This window comes from Dreissena polymorpha, chromosome 12, assembly GCF_020536995.1.
Source record: "Dreissena polymorpha isolate Duluth1 chromosome 12, UMN_Dpol_1.0, whole genome shotgun sequence".
Classification (NCBI taxonomy): domain Eukaryota; kingdom Metazoa; phylum Mollusca; class Bivalvia; order Myida; family Dreissenidae; genus Dreissena; species Dreissena polymorpha.
In genome coordinates, this window is record NC_068366.1 from 53,550,040 (window position 1) to 53,577,987 (window position 27,948).

At 34.2% G+C, this 27,948-nt stretch overlaps 2 protein-coding genes and 1 long non-coding RNA gene across 11 annotated transcripts in view; all 3 read left to right on the forward strand.

The window, feature by feature from the left end:
• Nucleotides 1-27,948, forward strand: part of LOC127852782 (uncharacterized) — a 109,935-nt gene that overhangs the window by 21,021 nt on the left and 60,966 nt on the right. Inside the window, exons 19-22 of one of the 6 annotated variants that reach the window (XM_052386746.1) lie at nt 972-1,098; nt 1,258-1,814; nt 2,085-2,243; nt 3,022-3,102. In XM_052386746.1, the coding sequence (XP_052242706.1) occupies nt 972-1,098; nt 1,258-1,814; nt 2,085-2,243; nt 3,022-3,102 (924 nt within the window). Of the gene's footprint in view, nt 1-971; nt 1,099-1,257; nt 1,815-2,084; nt 2,244-3,021; nt 3,103-3,148; nt 3,905-4,790; nt 8,120-27,948 lie in introns of those variants that run through there. The other 5 variants (XM_052386743.1, XM_052386747.1, XM_052386744.1 and 2 more) reach the window with 5 other exon arrangements.
• On the forward strand, nt 11,951-21,196 carry LOC127852794 (uncharacterized). 4 transcript variants are annotated; one of them, XM_052386779.1, is made up of 3 exons: nt 11,951-12,317; nt 12,763-12,851; nt 20,881-21,196. In XM_052386779.1, the coding sequence occupies exons 1-3, from the start codon at nt 12,167-12,169 to the stop codon at nt 20,956-20,958; spliced, it is 318 nt and encodes a 105-aa protein (XP_052242739.1). In that variant the 5' UTR covers nt 11,951-12,166; the 3' UTR covers nt 20,959-21,196. The 4 variants fall into 4 exon arrangements, with proteins under 4 accessions (XP_052242739.1, XP_052242740.1, XP_052242737.1 ...); XM_052386780.1 differs by lacking the exon at nt 20,881-21,196 and adding an exon at nt 18,151-19,054; XM_052386777.1 differs by having other exon boundaries at nt 11,951-12,851.
• Nucleotides 24,099-27,583, forward strand: LOC127852803 (uncharacterized). The gene is made up of 4 exons (XR_008036268.1): nt 24,099-24,151; nt 25,377-25,456; nt 25,878-26,099; nt 26,530-27,583. It is a non-coding gene; the product is annotated as an uncharacterized LOC127852803 (long non-coding RNA).

Consider the following 27,948-nt stretch of genomic DNA (forward strand, 5'->3'; position numbering starts at 1 on the left):
CATGTGCATTGGCCTTGAACAGTTAATGACACCTCTTGAAATTGGGGTCAGCAGGTCAAAGGTCAAGGTCACTATCACACTAAATGTGAAAATTGTTTCCGATCAATAACTCGTCAACAAATTGACCGATTTTGGCTTGATACTTTACATGTGCATTGGCCTTGGACAGTAGATGATCCCTAGTGAAATTGGGGTCACTAGGTCTAAGGACAAGATCACTATCATTCTAAATGTGAAACTCGTTTCCGATCAATAACTTGCCAATCAATTCACCGATTGACTTGATACGTCACATGTGTATTGGCCTTGGACAGAAGATAACCCCTTTTGAAATAAGGGTCACTAGGTCAGAGGTCAAGGTCACTGTTACACACTAAGTGTAAAATTGTTTCCCATCAATAACTCGTCAACTGATTCACCGATTGGCTTGATACTTCACATGCGCATTGGCCTTGGACAGTTGATGACCCCTATTGAAATTTGGATCACTATGTAAAAAGTCATGGTTACTGGCACAAAAAGTTGGAAAAGCGATTCTGATTAATAACTCATCAACGAATCAAACGGCTTGATACTTCCCATGCGCATCGGCCTTGGGCAGTCGATGACCCCTATCCAAATTAGGGTCACTGGGTCAAAGGTCAAGGTCACTGTCACAATAAGTGTGAAAATTATTTCCGATCAATAACTCATCAATGAATTGACCGATTGCCTTGATACTTCAAATGCGCATTGGCCTTGGACAGTAGATGGCCCCTATTGAAATTGGGGTCACTAGTTCAAAGCACTATTTTGGGGACATATGTCTCCGACTGCGGAACACTTGTTTATAGGTTTTTCTGCCCTGCAAACTTTTCTCTACTTGGTCTGTTGTATAATATACAAACACATATTATATAATAATTTACTTTGATATCACCAAAATGCGAAACTGTGTCGATAAAGTCTACAAATGCAAATACTGTATGTAGTTGCAGAATGATCGTCTTTCACTTGACGACTTGGGCAAGTTGTTGAAAGAAGCCAATCAGACCCTCACACATGCAAAAGAGGCCGGAGAACGTTTTTCCGAAGAGGCTGAAAGGACCCTGAAAGAAGGTCTGAATACCTTAGAGGCTAAAATACAGGCTGCGAAAGAACGCATTGAAAACAAAACACAAACTAGTGAACAACGAATTGAAAAAAAGGCACATTCTGGTGAACAACGCCTTGAAAACAAGACACAGGCTGAAGTGCCTCAAAGGACCCTGAAAGAAGGTCTGAAAGAATGTAGTCTCGTGGGGATGGCTGCCGACACTAACATCTTCAAAGATAAGAATACCAATAACTGGTTCAAAGCGTGCATCTCCCTCAATTTTACAAAGGAAGGATTGACTGACTTTCTTCTGACGGAATTACATAACGTCCAAACATTAGTTGGTAGAAGTTGTGGACAATGCTTTATTCAAAACCTCATACCGTGTCCAACTCAGGGCGTGTGTACAAAGCGGAAACGAAATAACTGTTCTTTCCACAATTCACTACAACCAACGCAATGCCAAACATGTCAGAAGGTGAAACAAAATATCACATTGTTACACAGATTTAATGGGCCTAGTTGGGCAAACACTAAAGCTGAAAGATGGGCAATGGATCCGTGGGAAATTGGCAAATGCTACCTCCCACGGGACGGATATAGCAGCGTATCCTCTGTTCAAGAATCTGACTTCAATGGTGTGGTTAGCATTGTGTTGAACTGCACGCATTTCCAGACATGCATCTCCGCCGCATGTCTATCTCCACCTCCACCTGATAAGCAATGCCCGCTAGAAAAGGTAATATTTAAATGTATCATTCTAATAGACTGAATATGTGATTATTTTTTTAAAGTTTAGTTTGTTATCTGAATCGTTCATGTGTATAATTCCATATGCTGTGACGAGATGTTTGTCATGCAATTATTATTAATTTAAAATAGTCTATGTGTATGTAAGCATTTTTTAAAACACATGCCACATTTTCACGCTGACAGTCCATGTGTGTAGGTTTACCTCAATTTTTCTTCTCTTGGTCCTTAACATCACAGCGATCCTTACTCCCTCTAGGTCCGTCAAATAGGCCGAGCTGTACGCCACACTGAGGACTGCAAGGTCACAGATGCTGATCTGCAGGACTTCTTTCTGACACTGACCACCCTACTTGCTGATCCAGTCCGCTTATTGCATGATCCCTCAGCGACAAAAGCGCGCAGGAAACTCAGTGATGTAAATATTATTGTCTTTGTGTTGTTTGTCTCTATATAAAGGCGTATATAATGTATTTTAGTGAAGGATGATGTAAGCAATAGTCCACAGAAATATTTGTACAGTGATATTTTTAAGCGAATTGTAAATCTGTGTCATGTAAGAATAGATTTTTGTTTTTCATCCTGATACTGAAACATTTTAGGAACGGTATGCAATTAGCAAACGCTTTAAGTGGACAGAAAACATAATAATTTAATAGCAGACCAGGGAAATGTCTAATTTGAAAATATTATTATATCGTACAGTTTATGTAAATTGGTCTATAGCTATTATCTACTGCACCTGTGCTTGGTTATGTGACTAGAAAATTGCGCTTGAAATCTTTTTTAATGAAAATCTAAAAACTGTTTTAAGAAAATAACATCAAAATCGTGGATTGAACTAGCACCAATAAACTGGACATACAGGGCATATCACTACTGTCGTCACATATCAACTTTATCACGCACATTTGCACCTTTGAAATATCCACTCTTTTTGGCCGGAGATACTGAAGTCACATTATTAAAAGGAGATATTGAAATCGCATTCTTAAATGACAGTAAATAATTAGTACAACCCATTAAAAACAGACGCATATATGAATTAAACAAATGTCTATTTGATATTTTTTTATATTTTTTACTGCCTTGCAAAATTTGCTCTACTTGATCTGTTGTATAATATGCAGACACAGATAATATAATAATGACAATCTGTATCGATAATTATCAACAAATGCGAATAATGTTTGTAGTTGCAGAATGATCGTTTTTCACTTGTTGATTTGGGCAAGATGTTGAAAGAAGCAAATCAGACCCTCACACATGCAAAAGAGGTCGGAGGACGTTTTTCCGAAGAGGCTGAAAGGACCCTGAAAGAAGGTCTGAATACCTTAGAGGCTAAAATACAGGCTGCGAAAGAACGCATTGAAAACAAAACACAAACTAGTGAACAACGAATTGAAAAAAAGGCACATTCTGGTGAACAACGCCTTGAAAACAAGACACAGGCTGGAGAACAACGCATTGAAAACAAGACACAGTGTGGAGAACATAGCATTGCAAACAAGACACAGGCTGGAGAACAACGCATTGAAAACAAGACACAGGCTGGAGTACAAAGCATTGAAAACAAGACACATTCTGGAGAACAAAGCATTAAAAACAAGACACAGGCTGGAGAACAAAGCATTGAAAACAAGACACAGGCTGGAGAACAAAGCATTACAAACAAAGCACAGGCTGGAGAACAACGCATTGAAAACAAGACACAGGCTGGGGAACAGAGCATTGAAAACAAGACACAGGCTGGAGAACAAATAATTGAAAACAAGACACAGGCTGGAGAACAAAGCATTGAAAACAAAGCACAGGCTGGAGTACAGAGCATTGAAAACAAGACACAGACTGGAAAACAAAGCATTGAAAACAAGACACAGGCTATTGAAAAAAGCATTGAACACAAAGCACAGGCTGGAGAACAAAGCATTGAACACAAGACACATGCTGGACAAAGCATTGAAAACAAGACACAGGCTGGAGAGCAAAGCAATGAAAACAAGACACAGGAAAGCATCAACCGCATAAATCAAGCAGCGATTGGAAAGGAGCTAGACGAATACGAGCGTGACGTAACAGGTTTGTGAACAAGTTTTATTGAACAATATATATATATATATATATATATATATATATATATATATATATATATATATATAATATTTCGTTATAACATATGTACATACTACAATAATTATGAACTTCCAAGCTGACAAACATTAGCACTCAATCGTATTAACTTGGTTTTATTAACCATCCTCATATAAGAAGAGGTGGGTTTTCTTGGATTCACAGTGGATCCGTCTGTCAGATAGCCAGTCTGTCCTTCATTCTGTCTGTCAGTACATGTACTTAAAAATACCATTGAATAGCCTTTTCATTAAGTTTATCTTCTTTAATGACTGAAATCACGATATACTCTCAGTACAGAATGCATAGAACCAGTGAAAGTGCTTTTTATGGGTATGTGTATCTGCATTTCCGCGAAAAATTACACGTATTCGAATAATGCATATATTCACGAATATATTTATCTGGTTACATTTGTATGCGGTAAGATCGTTTTTAATAAGAAATACAAGCTGCAGAATACATTTTCGATACACGCTTTCTATCGGCTTTGAACTTGATAATAGAAATCAATGCGTACTTCATTTTAGAAGTGTCTTATATACACTACACTTAATCGGAAGGGATCCAGCTCAGAGCGGTATTTCATGTGAAATTTAAGAAAAGTATTTTTTACAAATTTAAAAACTACTTTTCTACTACTTTTTGCGCACATTTTTTAAAGGAGACAAATTTATTCAACCGTTGTGAAATATAATCTTATATTTGACAACACAATATCTTAGTATTCACCAGCATGCTCCTTTGACGCCATGTTTTTCTATAAATGTGTATCTGGTTTTTGCGAAGAAACACACAGGTAATTCGTTTTAATGAAGAAGTATTACTATTTCAGATCTTCTCAAGCGATTGGTGAACCATTACCGTGATACCGTTTGCTACGTGCGTCTGTCTACTTTGGATCCTAGTCTCGGTATGCACGTACAAGACGTCTATGCAACTCCAAAAATACACAGGATGAAGATAGAAAATGATGGTAGACGCACACAACAGGAAGAAATATTGACATACAAAGATTGCTTTTATAGAGGTGATCTTTTATGTAGACGTACATATTTACAAGGCGAGCCGGGAAGCGGCAAGACAAGTTTTGCTGCCAAGTTAGTTGACGATTGGTGTAACGTGCATGAGTCCTCGAATGAATCTACAAAGGAACAAACGGCGTTTGTTGATGTTGATACCCTTCATAAATTCAAGTTTCTCTTCTTCATTTCGTTGCGCGATTCGAAAGAACAGACACATGTAACACATATGATACAAACTCAGCTCATCTACAAAATGTACGCGGCAGACGAATGGGAGAGCAAGTATAATCTAGTCTTAAAAATAATGAGAAATGTGATGTATCTTGTTGTTCAAGACGGTCTTGATGAGTGGTCTGGTAAAGAAGCTATGCCATCTATGTTCGGTATTCCTAAAGATCATTGCATTGTGCTCACAACTTCTCGACCATGGAAACTCGCGGATGAACGTATCAAAAATTCTCAAATAGACATATTGTTGGAAGTCTACGGAATAATCGATTCCTATGGATTCAGTAAAAGGATACTACGACATCTTCTTGATGAAACAAAGGATCTTAACGAAACTGTGGATCAGTTTCAGAAATTTCTGAAGAGTCGTGACCTTGATTCGATATCATCTTCGCCCATGCTGCACACGCTTGTCCTATGTACATGGGTAGATGATATGGCTGAGAGTCTCACCGGACCATCAACTTGTGAATTGTACACCAACCTGCTTGAAAGTTTATGTAAAAAAGCTAACCCACAAATGAGTTATTTCGATCAATACTGCCCATCACCAGTAAACTGCTTTTCTCGCACGAAGTATGTTAAACCAAACATGGAACATATAGATATTATAGCCAAAGCTGCGTTTTCATTTTTGTTTTCAAATGAAAAAGAAACATCACTAGTGTTCAGCGACATTAATCTTTCGGCTCATTTGTCTGAAAGTACAAAGCAGTTCGCACTACGTTCAGGATTAATATCCAAAAGAAGAAGTAAAAAATGTTATGATAATACAAGCTCGTTTGTCCACAAGACTGTTCAAGAGTTCTTTGCTGCTCTTCACATCTCCAACAATACAGACGTGATTGATAACGTTATTTGCGAATATCTCAAAAGTAGTAAGAATTCATATCAGGATATTTCTCAAGTTTTCAGATTCCTTTGTGGCTTCAACATCTTGGCAGCTAATAAACTATCTGCACTGATGAATCAGGTCAACGATGTTCGTCATGGGTTTGATCACTATGTTTTCCAAAGCGTCATCCTCTCAGGTTATAGGGAGGCTGTGGCAAACAAGAACACTCCAATAGACCTACATCTGAGTCACTTTCACGTTTGGCATGATAATGCTGAAGATTTGATCAACATCTTTGCATTGAACTCTCCACGGGCTCGATCTTTACATGTTTCCTTTATAGACGCAATAATACGTTCACGTCTTACACAAGACGCGTCGTCTTCTCTTTGTCAGGGACCCGATTCATTACCTGCACGTGATTATGACGACCCCTCTACAACAGCGAAGCAGAAAGAAGTCAGATCGTCTGCATCTTGTTTGGAATTCGACTTATCAGCGTGTCACAACCTGGAACAGTTGAAGCTCGAGGGTGATATAACCGTGCTACCAAATGCACTTGTGGGTTTGAAGAAGTTGAAATATCTAACAATGAATATGGGTTGCAAATGTGAAGCTCTTGACTTGTCACATTATGAACACATAAAATCAATTGAACTCGGAGAAGGAGTAACTTTACTACCACACTGTATTACTAATTATAAGAAATCTGAAATGTATTAAAATACACTCGGCTTATAAAGAACTCGATTGAACTCGGAGAAGGAGTAACTTTACTACCACTATATATTAATAATTATAAAAATCTGAAATGTATTGAAATATGCACAGCTTATAAAGAACTAGATTTGTCAATGTTCGAAAACTTAAATTCGATAACAATCAGCAAACAAGTGCAAGTGTTACCGAAGCAACTTCTCGTTAATAACAATCAAAAACTTAAGTTTATTGGTTTGAATGAATTTGATTTCAACAGATGTGACAAGAAAGACATTCATACATGGTGTCTACTGAACGGTGCTGAGCCAGTACTGTGTTCAGACTATACTCCAGTACTGCCTCCATAAAACACATTCAACTGTCTGGTGTAACTTGTTCCTCCACCTGGCTACGCAGTCTGCTCACCACACTGTTTACACTTGATCATAGGGTGAAGTGTTCTCTGGAGGCCTGTGACATCACTTCACTCGATCATGTAAAGCCTAGTTTAAAGCATGTAAATGAGCTGGAGGACTGTGACATACATTTTTTATCGCATGTATGGAATGAATACGGCGAGTCATGTATAAACGTATGTATAACAGCTGATTTAAACAATACATGTCCATTCGATGTCGCTCAAGATTGTCCTGGTTGGTCTATGGGAGACACTGCTCGGTCTGAGTGTAAAGAATCTGAGTTTTTCGAATGGGAGTTATTATTTTCGGAAGTTGAAAGCTTATCATGATTCGTCAATGTCGCGGTCACTAGCACAACTCTCACAGCTGGAAACGCTTAGAATGCATTTATCTGAATATATCGACCTACTGCTTCCTCTGTCATTGGATCATGTGACTGTCTGTTTTGATACATTGAATCCATCAGAACTTCGCCAGCTGGTGAACAAGCTGTCTGCATGGACTCACTCACTTGAGTGTAGATTCGAATTATGTTGTGGTTATTACATGGACACAGGCATAATGCATATCATTCCATCAGAGGAATACATCCCCATCCAACAAGAACTCGAAGCTATGCAGCATGTTGATGTGAAACGATTTCGAATATATAACTGGACAACTTCCACCTCTGAATGGTCTGAACGTGACAGTGTTGTTGATGATGGTGATCATGGTGATGAGATCGTTGATGAACAATTTTGTGCAGACTTTTACAGGACAAATAGGGACGGCCTTAGTCGCATATCAATTCGACTTAAGATTAACTGTGCTTAAGATCCAACCTTGACCTAGTAAAGTGGTATATGTGACATTAAATAATCTTTAAATGTTGATTGTGTAAATTGAAAACCTATTATTTTTGTTTAATTTGGTTTGTAATGTCTGATGCAAATACTATGATTTCAGTTGTTTTAAATGCTGTTGTTGTTGTTGCTGACGATGGTTATTTTGACATGGATGATACTATGAAGAAAAGAAAAATACTGATGGTAAAAGATGAATAAGTTTGTGCAAATGATATTGCAACAATAACGAATACGGCAACAGTGACGGTGTTGCTGTTGTTGAAGCTGCTGCAGGTGATGGTGGTGATGTTTGTGATGATAATATTGATGCAAATGGGTTTTTTATTATGATGAAAAATGAATATACCTAATGACCGCCTGTCTGCCTTGTAACCCTCAACCTGTTTGATACCTGTCCTTTTGCTGGTTATAAGCACAACTTCCTGATAATTGAGCACCGCAATTCTGCCTCAGACTTCCCGCCTGCCTTATGACCGCCTTTCTTCATGTTAACCGCCCTCCCTTCTGATCACCATCCACCGGTATGGTAACTGCCCTTCTAATCGCAACCGCAAATTGACAACCTAGCGCCTAAGGGAAACCACCCATTTTCCTAATAGCCACTTATGTCTGGTAATTCTGGCCCATCTGCCGTTGACCACCAATTAAGTACGTATTAAGTTAACATCCGTCTGTCTGGCAACCAATCTCATGCCTGGCAACCGCCTGTCTGTCTTGTAACAAATTGTATGCCTGGCAACCGCCAGTTTTTCTGGAAAACATCCATGTGCCTTGCAACCGCCCGTCTTCAGGTAAACCGCCCTCCTCCCTGGCAACCACCTGTCTGGATGGTAGCCTTTCCTTTGCCTGGTAACTGCCGATCTTTATCGCTCTTCTGACTTTTAACTAAAATCCTGCCTGGCCCGCTCCCGTCCTGGTCGTTTCTGCAATAGCTCCTGCCTCTGCCGCCACGTCCGGCTCCCAAACCACCACCACCGTTTCCCTCTATTCTGTAGCCGTCATCGCCAGCGTTACCTATGCTTTGCAAATCAGATGTATCGAACATTACGTTAACATATCAATAACCAAACTAAAATACATTGACTAAAAGAAGTAACTATTTTTTAATTAATGGTTCCAATGTAGCCTGTCTACGCCAACTAAAACGTTGTCATTACGTTTCAATAGATAGCGCACGCCAACTACTGGTTCTAACTTTATTTGTGAATTGTATTAATTATAATTAAATCCGTTTTGAATCCGTATAGTTGCAACAACAATTATTAAATGCTTAGTAATTTTGCTTTAATTCTATGAAAGCATTATTGCTATCATCATTTCGTCAATACATACACATCACAAGAAAATAGGTGTTGTTTGCTGTAAGTACAAAGTTGAATTGTATCAAGTGAAATACATAGTGTTGAAAACTATAACTTATGTCTACACATTGCTAGCATCTAATTTGATTGCCATCTTGAGTATTTAAATACACTATATATTAGGAAACAAAAAAATCCAACATTTAAGCCATTTTTTATCCTTAGATATTGGGACACCATTTATCGCCAGCAGTTGTCACTTCATGAGCCTCTTTCTGTAAAACTGGGCGTAATGCATATGCGTGAAGTGTCATCCCTGATAAGCTTGTGCAGTCCGCACAGGCTTTTTAGGGAGGACACTTTTCGTTTCTATGGAATTTTTCGTATCAAGAAAGTCTCTTCTAAACGAAAAATCCAGTTTTAGGCGGAAAGTGTCCCCCTGATAGCCTGTGTGGACTGCACAAGCTAATCTTAGATGACATTTTACGCACATGCATTTGATCCAAAATTCCCAGAACAACGCTCAAATTCGCATTCCCTGCCACGATCTCAAACCAGTTTAAAGCAGATATGTCGATCAGATGACGTCAGCTATGAAAAATAGTAAAGCATTGTCGCAAAGCGAATAGTTTTAAAAATGTTGTTTTGTTCGTGAGAAAATTTGTATATAGAAGTTGAAGCTAAATTCATATTTAAACATTTCTAAATTAATAACTGTATTAACTTACATCCAATGATATACAATAAATATAGTGGCAATATTTATTTCTTTAATCTTGCATAAGTCAGCACTTTTCTAGTATAAGCTAAGAACCGGTGATAGGGTCAAAAACAATTTATATATCAACATCACTGGAAACGAATACTACTTACATGAGAATATCGGACTCCGCATACAAATTCAGACACATTAAGGAAGTGTAAATAGTGGTATGTTTTTTTATCGATTTAATATAAAGAATATAAAATCTAGCATACTGCAGTAAGTTAACCAAACTCTTGGTATTTCGATATGCATAAAAACACGACTTAGTATTTTTAAGTCCCTGGGTTTTGTGCATGTGCTAAAAGTGTCGTCACATATTAGCCTGTGCAGAAAACGCTTAAACGGGGCTGATACTTTACGGCTTAACTGGATTTAAGCTACAAATAGACTTCCTTTAAAGAAACATGCCATAAAAGAGGAAAGTGTCGTCCATGATTACCCTGTGCAGACTGCGTATGCTAATCTGGAACGACATTATACGCACATGCATTCAGCCCAGTTTTCCCATATCGAGGCTCAATTTATCCCATCCTGCAGCACGCATTATTGAAATAACAATCCCATCTGATAATGTTTGGGGGGGTTTCAACACTGTTGAGAAACACCAAAAATTTATAAATATACGTCACGTCATTTGATGTTTCAATTTCGGGTTAAGTCTCTCTTTTGTTAACACACGAAGAAAGAAAAAGGCGAAAATTATGGGATAAATAGAATACCAGGTAAGTGCTGAATACCAATAAGTGAATTTGCTCGGCACAGCAACCAAAACCTTCAGCCAATCGCAAAGGCTTGTGGTTTAGGTATTCTAAACCTTGCTGAATAAACGTATTTAGTATTCGACTCGAACTTCGTATTCTCTATGTATTCATCATATGCTACTTAAATTATGTATTCATCATATGGTACTTAAAGGATGTATTCATCATATGCATGGTACTTAAAGGATGTATTCATCATATGGTACTTAAAGGATGTGTTCATCAAATGGTACTTAAAGGAAATATTAATCATATGGTACTTAAATGATGTATTTATCATATGGTGCTTAAAGGATGTGTTTATCACATGGTACTTAAAGGATGTATTTGTAATCCAATTAAAATCACAATCTTATGAAATATTTGTAATATTTAAATTTTCACTTTAACTTATTTAATAATTTTAATTAATCATAATTAATAAAGTTTTAATTAATTTCAATTAACAAAATTTTAAAATAATTATTGCATATTGTTTAAAATAACTAATGCATATTGTTTAAAATAACTATTGCATATTGTTTAGAATAACTATTGAACATTGTTAGAAATACTTAAGGAATTGCGCAGTTCATAAGCCCAGTTTTCACAAAACCACACCGGAATACTTTTTGTGCCAGGTGAGCTACAAACTCTATCATATTGATGTACTATAAGAAAACAGCTTACTAAGCTAACAAAGAATAGCACATTCCAATCTAAATTGTTTACCAAATCAAGAACGCAAACGTAAGCAATAGAAACTTCTGGAAAGTTCCATGACCAAGGGTTAACAACTTTGACCCGAACAAATATAAAAAAGTAGGTGAATCAGCGTACCACGTGAGACCACATAGGATCACGTGAGAAACGTATTAGGAAAAGCCTGATCAGGTTTCAGAAAGTTGCATCTGGAAGAATATTTAAGAAAACACTGCGGGGGACTCACCACAGTGTTTTCTCGGATATTACAGAGAATAAAATGGGCTGTTTACACTGTCGACTTCCTTGATTATTTACATCTATTATGGATTATAGAATATTAGCGCTTAACGCTAATTTACATAAAATGAAGAATGGTAACATTTGATACTAACTGAAAATGAAACACTACAAATACAACATCCACTAAGACCGTAATGGACAGAATAACTAACTGTTAAGAAATTAATGTATCGTACGTAAATAAAGATCCCGTTACCGATTACACTAGATAGAAATAATGGAAACTTCAAGGATATTGAAATAGAAAGTAAAAGCACGTACGATATCTGGTGGAGAATAGGTTCTAAAGTTTAATTCCTTTACAATAACATTTTCCACAACAAAAATCGTCAGAAATGTTTCAAGATGTCTCACTACAATTTACGTTCTCGCCTATCAGCCACTCTACCGCCACAGTTGACGCCGCCAACATCCCCACCTGACGAGTCGACAGTTCCGGAGCAACCACTTCACCCATCAACTACCATATCAAAACAAGACACTCCAAAATCATCAAGTGAGTCAAAACCTTATTTACAAACTCCCGAAGATTTTGTTGCAAGTGAAAAACGTCGTAAAAAACAATTACGTTCAGATTTTCATAAACAATTAAATTCTATCAAAACAATCAGAAGAGTAACAATACATGACAGCCCATTTCAAAGTCACCCATTACAATCCGATGCATCAGACACCGAAGAAACCCAAGAAACAACACTCCAGCCATTAACGCAGGACCCACCGAAGGAATCGCTGCTCGAGCCATTATCCAATTTCCGGTACGACCCAGTACCACCGCCATATGGTAATTTTCAGTGCCTTCCCGACGAACGACTACAGGATCCAATTTCCAGTGTTATTTCGCAGAGACCTAACTTTTTCTTAAATACCCCATCACCTAGTGTTAATAGTGCTAATTTTCCATCGCAAAGTGCTAATAGTGACAATATTAACTTACGTAGGCAGACGCCTTCCGCACCTGGCCACCCTCCAACAGACGGGGAACGACCGGCGAGAAACTCCCATACCGCACAGACTTCAGACCCAAGAGGTACAATGTTTAAGCCAAACATAATTAAGTTAGCATGCTTTACAGGCAGAGACTATGATAGTTTACCAGCGTTTCTGGCAAAATTTCAGAAATTTTGTAGCATGAATAACATTGATAGGGGTGAGTACGCTAATGTTCTTCCATTTTACCTGTCCGACAATGCAGAGAATTTTTACAATAATCTAACCGAAGATATTAAATCTAATTATCAAGAACTCACCAAAGCACTTGCTAAACGATTTCAGACTAAAGAATTAGATTATCATCTAATTGCTATTAAACAAAGAGAAAATGAATCATGTGATGATTATATCTCGAGAGCATTAAAAATTTCTACTGATGTACAAGGCTTAGAAGAAAAAGTTCTCGTAAGCTTGCTTGTCAATGGATTAAGAGACAGTATTAAGAAAGATGTTATTTTAAGACAGCCAGAATCTCTGTCAGAACTGGCCAAATACTGTAAACTCTGTGACATGACCACGTCATTTTCAGTCAATGCTATTGACACAAAATTTCAAACGTTATTGGAAGAGATTAAAACCTTAAAAGCGGACATCAAAATTAAGGAAATTAATGCTTTACAGTCAACCCCAATACCAAATATACCGGTAGAAAATTCTTACGCTCAACAGCATATGTTTCCAAATCAAATGCCATCTGTTCCTTACAGCCGTTATCAACAATTTCAACCACGACAAAACCAAAATTATAGGATGTCAGTACCGTTAGACTATCAAAGACCGCGAATAGTCGATAGATCCGTATCTAACCCACGTTTACAAGTACACAGACAAAATGCACAAAACCAAATTTGCCCCAAATGCGGATACGATTCTTGTAGGGGGGGTAGAAACTGTTTTGCATTCAATAAACGATGCAACAATTGCCAACAATTCAATCACTTCCAATCAATGTGTTTTCGAACTAAAAAATGATGGAAAAGACAGAGCAGTAGGTACCATTTTAACAACGCAAATTATTCAAAATTCCAAGTAAAACACGAGCAAATAAATAAAAAGGGTTTAATTAACAAAAGTACGCATACAACTCAAAATAAACAAAAACAAAGTATTAAATCTAAACGTAAAATATTAGCTTTAAAGGTAGTATCCACATTTTTTCATAATTCTTTACCAGGAACAATTGCAGATGTCCCAACAAACATTCTTTTGGATTCGGGCAGTAGTATGTCTGTAATCAGCAAATCATTCTTCGCCTCCACAAACATTTCGCGAAACGAATGCCTACCATCTAATCTCCATGTCAAGACCGCCATTTCTGATAATTCGTACAATGTAGAAGGGGTCATTAACCTCCCAATGCTAATTGGCAACACGCGCTTTGAGCACCCGTTTTACATAGTACAAGGCTTAACGAATAATGCAATACTAGGAGTAGACTTCTTTTCGCAATACGAGGCAAAATTAAATTTTGAGACTAATACTCTTGAAATAAATAAAGATAATATTACATGCAAAACCAATTTTATAACAAATGAAATTCACTGTATCCAAGCTAATAAAAAGATAAGACTTAAACCTCATTCATTTCAGAAAATACCTGTTCAATTAAAAGAATGTTTTTTGAATAAAGATTTACATATTATGGATGAAACAAATATCATGGAACTTGATTTATATATTACAGACAACAAAAATAAAACTATACAATTTCCAATTTACAATAACTCGGATACAGAAAAAATGATAAATAAATATGACATTTTAGCTTCAATACATATTTTAAATGAAAACGAAATATACGACATTAATAATTTAGATAAATGTAACGAAAGTGGAAACGTTAAGACGACAACCGAAAAAGAACAAATATTACATAATAAAATAGGAAAAGAATTTGCGAATAATCAGCAACTGTTCGATCTCTTAAAGCAATATCAAGATATTTTTAGTGATTCAGAAACAGATGTCGGCGCTGTTAAAAATTTTGAATGTTCCATCGAATTGATACCGAATGCTATACCTATACGTTCAAGACCATATCCGGTAAACCCCAAAACGAGACAAATCATTGAAGATGAATTAGAGAAAATGCTAGATAAAAATATAATTTCACCATCAACTTCAATTTGGAGTAGTCCTATTGTATTAGTTAAAAAACATACACATTCAGATGATATTTCACCAGAAAACCAACAAGAAAATAAACAATTATATAGGTTATGCATTGATTACCGACTGTTAAATAAAATTTCGAAAAAAATGTATTATCAAATACCTACAATTGTAGATGTTCAAAATATGATCGCAGAGAAAAAGCCAACTATTTTTACTAAAATAGACATAAAACAAGCATTTCTTAATCTGCCCATGGCCGAAAATTCTAAAAAGTATACTGCATTTAATTCACCAACAGGACGATGTTTTCAATTTAACGTCCTTCCTTATGGGTTATGTAATAGCCCCTTTTATTGGTCATTGTATCTTTCAAAAATATTAGGAGAATTCAACTTCAAAAACCTTCTATTTTTTCTGGATGACTGTATACTTATGAGTGACAATATTGAAACCCACATCAAAGAACTTTCTCAATTTTTACATAAACTAAAAGAAGCTGGTTTAGTAATAAATCTTAAAAAGAGTCATTTCGCACAAAAACGAATAACATTTCTAGGCACAGTATTTGAAGGAAACACTATTCAAATGGACCCTGACAAATTGAAAATAATTAACGAATTCCAAATTCCTAATAATCAAAAAGGATTAAAGAGTTTTTTAGGCATGACAAATTTCTTAAAACGGTTTATAAAAGACTACTCACACATTGTCGCCCCGTTAAATAGATTACTTAAGAAAGATACCATATTCAAATGGACCGAGGAACATGACAAAAGTTTTAATTATTTAAAACGGGCATTAATGGCAAAACCAATTTTACGATTACCAGATTTTAATCAAGAATTCACTATTTATACAGATGCTAGTACCTCCGCAGTAGGATTCATTTTATGTCAAGAAGATTCTCCAAACCGTCATCATGTTATTTTATATGGGGGTCGTGCTTTAAAAGATAACGAAAAACGTTACAGTAGTTGTGAACTGGAATTATTAGCAATCATTTACGCTTTGAAAGAATGTAGAGTCTATATATCAAATATACATGTCAAAATTATAACAGACAATAAAGCTTTAACATTTTTGCATACAGCAAAACACTCAAATGACAGACTATATAGATGGGCTTTAGAACTAGAAAATTATGATCATGAAATCATTTATAAAACTGGCAAGACAAATCCGAGCGATTACCTTAGTAGAATTAACTATTCTAAATCAGACACCCACGTTAAATCCAAGGAAAACATACATACACTTTCCAACAATAACGCACCTTTAACACCTCCACAAACCTTGGCACCAATACAAGTAACGCAAAATAATCATTGCTCCCAGGTTAACATTCTCACAAGAAAAATGCGAAAACAAACAATCAACACAACACCCACCAATCATCAACCAATTATCTCTGCTGACAATCAACTTAGCACCATTCCACCTGACAACAGTGTTATCTCAGATAATGATCACATACCTGGTTCACAACTCCAGACAGTCAATGACCGCAAACAACACGCGCACTTAACAACTAATCAACTAGACATTATAAACTTACAAGCTACATCAAAAGACTTCGGCGACATTTATGCATTTTTAAAGAACGGTCATTTACCTGATGATAAAGACTCAGCAAAACGAATTCCATATATAAGCACCCAATACGAAATAGTTGACAATGTTCTGTTTCATTTTTACGAACCAAGATCTAAGAAACATCAAACTGAAAAAACTTTAATTAAACAATTAGCTTTACCTGAGTCATTAAGAAGTGAAATACTTTACAGTTTTCATGATTTAAATGGTCACTGTGGTGTTGATAGAATGTTTGCAACCCTCAAAACTTTCTATTACTTTCCAAAAATGTATCAAGCAGTTAAAGATTATGTTCAATCTTGTAAAAACTGTCAAATATTTAAAAGAGATCACAATTATAAACCATATCCATTACAAGAACCTTTTATTGCAAGCGCACCATTTGACATGTTACACATCGACATTGTTACGGTAGCAAAACAGAGCAAAGAATATAAATATGTTTTAAGCGTTATATGCGCATTTTCAAAATTCGCACTATTTATACCATTAAAAACGCAAAACACTATTGAAATCGCAGAACAACTTTATCATAAAGTATTTGCAATATTTGGACCGCCCAAACGTATCACATCTGACCGAGGACAAAACTTCTTAAGTGGTATAATGGATGTTCTTTATAAATTCTTTCAAATAAAGAGGCATCGAACTTCATCTTATCACCCAATGAGTAACGGAATGGTAGAACGGGTACACTCTACATTACTCTCAATACTACGTACATCGTTAAAAGACGAAAGCGATTGGCCTGATAAGCTTTCCAGTGTCCAATTAGCCTATAATTCAACAGTATGTCCGAAAACGACACAATACTCTCCGTACTACATTCTTTTCGGCCGACATATGAATAAACCCATCACTTCCGAATTATTTCCACCAATTAATACCAACCCTTCAATAAACACTTATGTTGAGGAATTGAAACAAAGATTTAAACTTATATGGAATATCACACAAGAAAACATAAATAATTCTCGTGACGTTATGCGTAAGTTTTACAATCGCAAAACTGCAATACGTCCATTTAAATTAGGAGATCTTGTTTTTATTAAACAAGAAAAGTACCTTTAAATAAATCCAGAAAATTGTTTCGAAAATTTTCAGAGCAACCCTATTACATAACCAAAATATTACAAAATGGCACATATATTTTGAGAGAACGATATTCAAACAAAGAATTAAAAGTTCCGGTTAATATCAACAGATTAAGAAGATACCATGATGAAAAGGATTTACGTGATTTATCTCAAACATTCAAATTCCATGAAAAAGAAACTAATGATAACACAGAAAATCAAAACAATCCGAAAACCGTTACCGACAATACACAGCCAAATATAACGGCAACTGACAAACAAAATACAATAAATCAAAATGATATTCCACCAAAAAATTCAAACAAGAAATGGTACAAAGCTGACAAAATTTTAAAAACCAGAATTAAAGATAATCAAAGACAATATTTGATAAAATGGACAAACAAAAAGTATAAGAACAGTTGGGCAAATGACGAAGACACATCAGAAGCACTTATTAAACAATTTTATATAAACAAATCTCTAAAGAAAAATCACAAAAGAAAACGGTAAAATGATAAACAAATTAACTGTTAATTTTTTTTCTTTTAGGCAAGATGTTGGTCACACGATTCATTATACTTTTCCTGTCACTTGTGGGAGCACACAGCGAACAATTGCTGATGAACCATGGCGTTAAGTTCTCAGATCCAAAAACAATAAACTTCGTGAATAATGAATGGACGCATACTTTTCGATTTGATATGCCGGACTATCAATTCAATAGTGACATCGGTAGAAATTATTCATTGTGTAGAGACACTTATTTCTACGAAAAAGGATGTACCATTAGCGTCGAATTCAACACTCTAAGGATTTTAATGGAACATGATATACAATCTTTGTTACACAAATTTCGTAGCATGATTCCTACAATCTCAGATAAACGGAAGACACGTGAGTCACAACCCTTACTTCCCTTTATAGGACAATTAGGTTCAACTCTTTTTGGCATTGCAACAACGTCACAACTTAATCGATTACGCGATCATGCAAATAAATTGGCACAAAGAGTTAATCTCTTAACAAACACATTTACGCACGAATTCGGCGAAATGGCATCATTTGCAACTAATGTTCACGAGCATATGAAATTATTCGATGAATTCGTTGCGAATGCTTCAGCAGTCAGGCATAAAATTGTGGACGAAATGGAATCTATGTCAAATAAACATACAACTGCTGAAAAATTAATACTAGATGTAAATGATAAAATGATCAAAATAAGGTCACAGTTTGATAGGCTAGCCATAGGAATTGAATCACTGGGCAATCGTAAATTGTCGATTCATATAATAAACCCCGAACTAATGTCCCAAACGTTAACAGAAATAGCTTCGTCGTTAAAAATCAACTATCCGACTCATAAATTGGTCAGCACTGAATTGGCATTCTACTACAATCATGCTGAATTTATTTATGGACGCAACAATAACTCAATATACATAATGGTATTGTTTCCACTGACAAACAGTTTGGATAACGAAATTTATGAATTAAATTTCTTCCCAATTCCTCTTGACAATGATATAAAAAACAAAGATGCTAATGAATTCACATCAAAACCTAGGTATTTAATTTATAATGGGAAAAACCTATTATTCACTTTTCTTGATGAATCATTCTTGAGAGACTGTTTGACAGCAGGTTCAACAATTTTATGTAAACATAATGTTATATTTGAAATCGATTTCAATACGAATTGTTTCGTAGAACTCTTGAAACACGGGGACAATGCAAAAACGAAAGATATATGTGAATATAAGATAGTAAGAAACGTCTTGAAACCAGAGCTGAGAATTTTAAATAGTTCTAAGGTACTTGCATACATGCAATCAAATTTAAAATTGGAATGTGTAAATCGTTCTAAAACAATAGATGATTGTAAGTACTGCATTATCGATGTACCATGTGCATGTAAACTAGTCTCAAAAAGTCAACGTATTGATGAGCAATTCACAAAATGTTTGACAAACGATACTACTGTCGACCAAATATATCCAATTAACTTACCGTTACTCCAACAATTTTTTAATAATACGGTTTTGGATAAATTGATGAAAAACATTTCGTACAATGATCCAATAAATGTATTATTACCGGTATTTAAAACCTTCGATCAAAACACACAGGATATATTAACTCGATCGCACAAATTAGAAATTGACATGCAAACCTTTGTGAAAAGAGCAAAGAAAAACCAAATTGTGTACCATAGCCTAACAGAAGCAATGCTTAACGGTGAAATCTCAATTGAATCAGGTTTATCCACTTTTGATATAATTTCAATCATAGGTATATTACTCACAATCGGAAACACGCTCATGTTGATATTTCTTTCACGAAAAATTCGCATTCTATTAACTGCAATTACACTAATAAAACCAACAGCGGCACAACATCTTAAATACGACAATCCCACCACGCTATCACCACTTCAGGAATTTACCAACAGTCTTAATGAGTCTCTGAAATATGAACATTTTCTTGTCTTTCTGGCCATGATTCACGTTCTCTTGCTAATAACAATCCTTCGCAAATTGCAAATATTCAAACGACAACGTGGCACTCTTTTGATTTTACATGTATCAAATGGTTTAAATTGTATTGATATCAACATCGTCAGTTCGGTTTCTTGTCGATCAGAATGGATCATTGACTTACCTGTCACCCTGAACATAAACAGCATACGCTTTGGATTGTTTCCAAAACTGCTCATTAACACTACGGAAATTTCGTTTCGGAACGCTACAGGGGATATAATAATGGAAATACCATCTGCTCTGTCAATTGGCATTTATCAGTACATCAAACTCCGACAAATGCTCAACACAAACTATCACACTGAACTATTCTTGGTCCATAACGGAATTAAGGAACGTACATAAGCGAACTTCAACTGCAAAAAAAAAAAAAAAAAAAAAAAAAAAAAAAAAAAAAAAAAAAAATAAATAAAAAAAAAAAATGGAATAGCATTAGTGGAATAGCATTAGTTATCACTTTGTCATCATCATATTTGAATATGTTACAACTTTGATGTCAAATTTTGCATGGATTTCAACTCTGACGTCAATTATTCAATGTTATATTTCATTTTTTTGTTTCCATTTAACCATTATAAATACTTTGAAGATTATTGAAATGATTTAATTTAATCTTCATTATTAAATACTACATTTTACATGTTTTCTCATATTAGATGTCAATCGTTACATACTTTAATTTTATTCATTACATACATACTTCAAATTTTTTTTTATACTTTCGCTGTTCTCATTTCAGGCGCACACGACAATACATCATTCATATAAATATAGTGTGTATTTCATAATTGTGTTCTTAAATTTGTATTTTCATTGATACTCTATTGTATATATAATATCATTTTATCGTTACATTTTTGGTTCCCTATTGTCAATTTTACATTTCATTAATTTCATAAAATGGATATTGTTATTAACATTTCATTTTTTATATTGTTCTCTAATTATTTCAAGTTATTATTTAAATACAATGGCAACTCTTCTAGTAATTTATACATTTCCCTCCCTTTAGATCACCATCAACTGCATCACATAAAATACTTTTTAAATACTTTTCCCAAATTAAGAAAAATTCATAGACGCACTAAAAAATTACTATTTACCCACATGTTAAATAATCCTAACATTTCATTTTCAAGCTTAATTTTTGCTATAGACTACTTCGACATAAATATACTCTATCTTCAAATGCTCGACCATCTACTTTATGAAATCCACCCCCTAAATTTTCAAATCTGCCAAACAATTATTTTAAGGTTCGGTTCAAAATCCCAAATATCCATAATAGCCCACAAAAGATTTCTTCAATCAAAATTTCTACCTCCCTCCTTATCCAATTTTTCCATTACAGACATCTTAAATGCAGATCTTAAACAAATCAATGACTTAATGACTCAACATTTTCGCCTTTACAAGCAATCCCTTAAATGCCAATCGATCCCTATCGATTTTGACAACACATATTGTCGAGTTTGTCATGCTTCGCTGAAACATTGTCGTCCAAAATTCAAAAAACTTGATCCTCTTGTTCATTTATTCTTAAGTCGAACCCCTTGTTGCCATACACCCCATCATATCTTCTGCTCCTATGACACTATACAAAACGGATTCAAAATTTGTAAATTATGTCTTCATACTGTAAAATGTTTCAACTGGAAACTAATAAAACAGTATATGTTGGAACCCAAATGAACATACTAAACATAAAAATGTATAACTAAATGTGACTATTAAAGTCACCTATGCTAAACAGTAACTTACAAACTTTTCAATTGTATAAATAATACTTGATAATTCTTTTGTTTTCCAACAAATACTAACATGTATATAGACTGCTTTGTCATTATTGTGCATTTCAATTACGATGTACTTGATCTTTGTCTTATTGATGTTTCAAATAATGATCTAAGTATTAATTCTCTAATATAGTTTATTTGAAACCCTGTTTATATTTGTTGTTTTGTTATAGACACTTCAGGCGGAGTGTATATTTAAAGTTGTTGTATTTTCATTTACGATTAATGCCTAGTGTGTTTACGAATTCTTTTCCTATTATCTATATATTACATCTATTTCGATTGTTGTTAAATATGGTAAATTCATGTATGCATGCTTTAATATTTTACAGTTAAATGTTCTGGGATTGTTTAAACAGCAGTTAAATTTAAACAGCCCATATATTAGAATAGGAATTCTAATTAAAAAGAAGGAGGGGAAGATGTAATCCAATTAAAATCACAATCTTATGAAATATTTGTAATATTTAAATTTTCACTTTAACTTATTTAATAATTTTAATTAATCATAATTAATAAAGTTTTAATTAATTTCAATTAACAAAATTTTAAAATAATTATTGCATATTGTTTAAAATAACTAATGCATATTGTTTAAAATAACTATTGCATATTGTTTAGAATAACTATTGAACATTGTTAGAAATACTTAAGGAATTGCGCAGTTCATAAGCCCAGTTTTCACAAAACCACACCGGAATACTTTTTGTGCCAGGTGAGCTACAAACTCTATCATATTGATGTACTATAAGAAAACAGCTTACTAAGCTAACAAAGAATAGCACATTCCAATCTAAATTGTTTACCAAATCAAGAACGCAAACGTAAGCAATAGAAACTTCTGGAAAGTTCCATGACCAAGGGTTAACAACTTTGACCCGAACAAATATAAAAAAGTAGGTGAATCAGCGTACCACGTGAGACCACATAGGATCACGTGAGAAACGTATTAGGAAAAGCCTGATCAGGTTTCAGAAAGTTGCATCTGGAAGAATATTTAAGAAAACACTGCGGGGGACTCACCACAGTGTTTTCTCGGATATTACAGAGAATAAAATGGGCTGTTTACACTGTCGACTTCCTTGATTATTTACATCTATTATGGATTATAGAATATTAGCGCTTAACGCTAATTTACATAAAATGAAGAATGGTAACATTTGATACTAACTGAAAATGAAACACTACAAATACAACATCCACTAAGACCGTAATGGACAGAATAACTAACTGTTAAGAAATTAATGTATCGTACGTAAATAAAGATCCCGTTACCGATTACACTAGATAGAAATAATGGAAACTTCAAGGATATTGAAATAGAAAGTAAAAGCACGTACGATATATTCATCATATGGCACTTAAATGATGTATTAATCATATAGTACTTAAAGAATGTATTTATCATATGGTACTTAAAGAATGCATTCATCATGTGGTACTTAAAGAATTGATTCATCATGCTGAATTGTAAAATATTGATACAAATATGTTATAATAACACACAATATGCAAGAAAAATGATACATTTAAGACGAATTTCATAAAATACAGCAAATACAAATTAGCGCCCCGAGCCGATTGTGACGAAGATAATTCGTAATTATTTTCCTACAATAACTGATGCATTCGTCTTTTTAGTAAGTGTTCGTGTGTCGTATGAATCGATATCGCTGCAGGAATTTCAAATGAACCGTTAAACTAAATTTAGATACACATCGTGCATGCATGATATACATGCTGGCGAATTCGGCTGTACAGCCTTTTTAGATTTCAGAATTAAATATCTGGCTTATTTAGCATTTTTCGACACATGTTCCTCTTAACTTTTATTTTAGTTTATATTGAACTATATGTATAATAAGTTTTTTACACATTTTATATTAATTAATAAATATTTGACAAGATCGTATATACCCGCTTTAAAGGGGCTTGTTCACACTTAAATTGCATTTTTTGAAGTTTTTCATTTAATGCTTTAATTTTATAAATTTAAACATCGCAAATAACGTGCTCCAGTATAAAACAAAAATAAAGTTAAAATAAGAAAGAAAAAAGAAAGCCGCACCAAGGCTCGAACCACTGACCCTTGGATCGGTTTTTCCCCGACTAAATATAGATTTTAAATATAAATTTAAATATAAACACGCATTGTGACAACAACAACAACAACAAATATGGCGGAATCTGTATTGTCAAACACGGAAGAAGAAGGTAAAATATGTTTTTTTATTGTAAAACTCAATAGTGCGTATGATGTTTTTGTATAAAAGTAGATTTAAATAGTATAACTGATCAAATGATTCGTTTTCGTTACATAAGTATATGCATATACATCACAGAACGCGTAAATACTGATTCTCTCGTTTACACTTAAGTTACAGACAGAGACTAAAATTAAAAGCCGAGTTGAATACAGAATTAACATTAGTATTCGCGCAAATAAATTAAATTTATCATTAGCCTTGGAGTACTGAGATCATTTAAACATTACAGTATCTTTTTTTCCTCATAACTGACAGTGACAACATTATTTGTTGGCAGGCAATTCAAGATGCTGTGCATTTATTGACATATTCATTATTGTGTGTTATATGACAATTACATTTATTATTAACTAAAATGCATTCGAATGGTACTGGAAGTTCATTTATTTAAACCCAAAACTCATAGTTAACCCTTTAAGCGCTGGAACCGAATTTTGAAGGCCTTTGCAAACAGTTTGGTTCCAGAACGTGGCGTCTCATCAGGATCCAAACTGTTTGCTATTCTGATAGTATTCTTTGAAAAAAATCGAAGAAATGGCTAATTTTAGAAATTCAGCGGATGACATTTAGCAGATGACAAATTACCCAGCATGCAAAGGGTTAATGTATTTATATCAGTTTCTTCTGCACAGCTATTTTATAAATAAACTGAATAACCAAAATATTTTTGAAAATAGTAACACAGTTTAGTAATTCATGGCATCAAATGCATGTAGCTGGCGCCAGACAACTCGCCCCAATACCAACTTGCCCCAAAACAAACTCGCATCAAACATATGGTCACTCACTCCAACCAAGAGACAACTCGCCCCAATTTATTTTCGTGCATCTTATTGTTTCTTTATTTAAAGTATTTTGTCTTTATATTCTTTGTTAATTTAGCAAAGCATGTATATATTTTGATAAATGTGTATTTCAACAGTACATTGTATTTTGAATAAATCAAATACAGGTCATCTGAAATGCATGTATCATTATATTTGTAAAAGCCAAGAATATTCTGGATATTCCTCTTTTTTCAATTGTTTTGAATATCCTCAAGATTTGATTTCCTTAATGTCAAAGAAAACTTATTAGATAATAATACCACATATTTACAACTCACTTTTTTTAATAGAGACCATAAATAGTTTTAAAAAGTGGTTTAAATTGTGTATTTACTTTTTCAATAGGATACAACCATAATTAAACCAAGAAGTTTATGAAGAAGGGATCACTGGATTTTGTCACTTTGGTACAAGAAACAGAAAAGGTATACTTATTTAGCTGCATTTTTTTTCTGTTGATTTCATTTGAGAATATTGAAATAATTTGTAGATAATGTTTTCAGATATTCAGGCAAGTTGAGATTTCATTGAATTTTTTTATATGTCATTTCACAATATTCTTGAATGGAAACAGAAAAAAACACAGTTCAACGCACTAATTGTTGATATATAAAACAAAGTCTTTGTATGTAAAACTGTGTTGCTACATGAGCAAAGAATTTAAAAAATGATCCTACACTACACAAGGTGAATATTGAAATTTTACAAGAAAACTGACAGGAATGTTTAAAAATGGTGTCATGAAAAATAAAAAATTCTATATGTACATGTAGCTACATCTTGTGTCAAAATTCTTAGCTTTATGTTCAAAACATTTATTGTTAAATGCAGAAATGTCTTTTCAAGGATATCATAGACCACCTTACTTATACAGAAGCACAGGAGCTGTTGAAGGAAACTGCTGCCAGACAGTCAGCAGTTATCACTGACAGCCTGTCCTGGCCCAGCTTGGATCATCCTCAAGCTAACCATGATGGTGTGTTTGCAAGAATTGTCCATTTGGTAGACCATGATGAAGACCAGCTTTGTTGTGGCATGGCCTGACAATACTGTACAATCCAGAGACCAGTATGTTTACTGTTGTTGAATATGACCCATTTTTCATGTTTATTTTTCTGTGGGCCTGTTTAACAGAATTAATAATGCACTTTATCTATTTCAAATATGTTATTTTTCTGTGGACTGTTTAACGGAATTATCAATGCATTTTATCTATATCAAATATTTTATTTGTCTGTGGACCTGTTTAACGGAGTTAGTAATGCATTTTATCTTTATCAAATATTGTTGCTTGTAATATGAATATAGAACACGTAAAACTACTCATGTTATTGTCTCAGCTTAAAATCAAAAGTGTAGAAAATTTAACTCATTTACTGTCGAAACAGTGGCCATTATGTTCCTGCATCTTAAAAGTTGGACAATAACAGCTAATATATATATATATAGATAGATTTAGCAAGGGGTTTTGAGTTTTTTGTGTGTTCATATTTTTCAGAAAAAGGGTTAAGTGGTGACTGATCCTCTCACTCTCCTTATCCAGGAAACGTTTTGGAACAACGTGTTGACACTGAAGATGTGGAGGACACAGATTGATCACAGTACATCCTTTGGATACATGGACACCTTCAACGGGACGACAACAAAACTGTACCTGCCTTTTTTTTGAAAGGAAGTAGTTAATAAAATTATTGTTAACAGCTTTTTTAGTCTTGTTGTTTAAAAATGCTTGCAACATTTAAGTGGATAAACGGTTGTTTAAAATTTGAATCTTCAGTAATGCATTCTTTATTAAATGATGTAATCTTATTTCTTTCAATATAGTGTAAATAATAAGAACATATTTATCCTTTGTATACAAAATGAAAACCAAGTTTACTGTTCTATTAATCATTATTTATTTATCTTGTTCTTTTGTCAGAAATATTACAGGGGCATACATACAGTATTCCTTAAATAAAAGGGGCAGTTCTTAGAAAATTAACATGTATTTTAGCAATGCATATTCAAACTTTTTCCACATTTATAACCAGCAACAATATGTAAGTATTATAATGTAACACACATTAATACTATGAATTTACTACTGATTTTTCCGTACCTGTCATCAAATAAACATGTTTTACTGAAAGTTTCTTAAAAGATGTTATGTGTAAGACTTATCAATCATTTAATAAATATTTGAGCCTCGCTCTAGGAAAAGGGGGTTTAATGCATGTACTTAAGGTTGTCCAAGATTAGGCTGTGCAGACTGCACAGGCTTATCAGGGGCAACACTTTCCGCCTTATCTGGATTTTCTCTAAGAGACTCCCTTTCAACAAAAAATACAATAAAGCAGCAATTGTCTGTCTGATTGGTATGATCAGCACATGTTAATCTCGTACGACAATTTACGCACATGCATTAAGCCCCATTTACCCAGGGCAAGGCTCACCTATTTAGGTTTTAGCTGTCTATATGCTCTTTAACCTTTGAATCATGATGCAGTTTCATATAATAATGTATTATGAGTCGTTTTTAATTGATGCATATTCTTTTGTTCAGTGTTGAACTCAACATGTATTATAATAAGGTGTTCACTTAACATTCTTGCAGTAATATTTTGCTGTGTAATATACATGTAATAATAAATCAAAATTGAACAACTAGCTGCTTATTTCTTCATGTTATTTATTGGAACATTTTAAACCAAAACAACAAAATCCATAACATATTGAACACAAAACAAAATACTCTATATTCATGAAACAAAACTATAATTGATAACATTTTGAATAACTGTTTCCAACTTTCAACGTATGACAGATCAAATTATTTCTAAATTCCACCAATTTTTTATTTATGAATTAACAGCACTTTATCATCTTTATGACAGTTTATGTAAGGCTATTACAATAAATGGTTGTTTATAGACTG

Coding starts and splice junctions, on each gene's coding strand:
- LOC127852794 (XM_052386776.1), top strand. CDS start 12,857: ATGTTTAAGCCAAACATAATTAAGTTAGCATGCTTTACAGGCAGAGAC.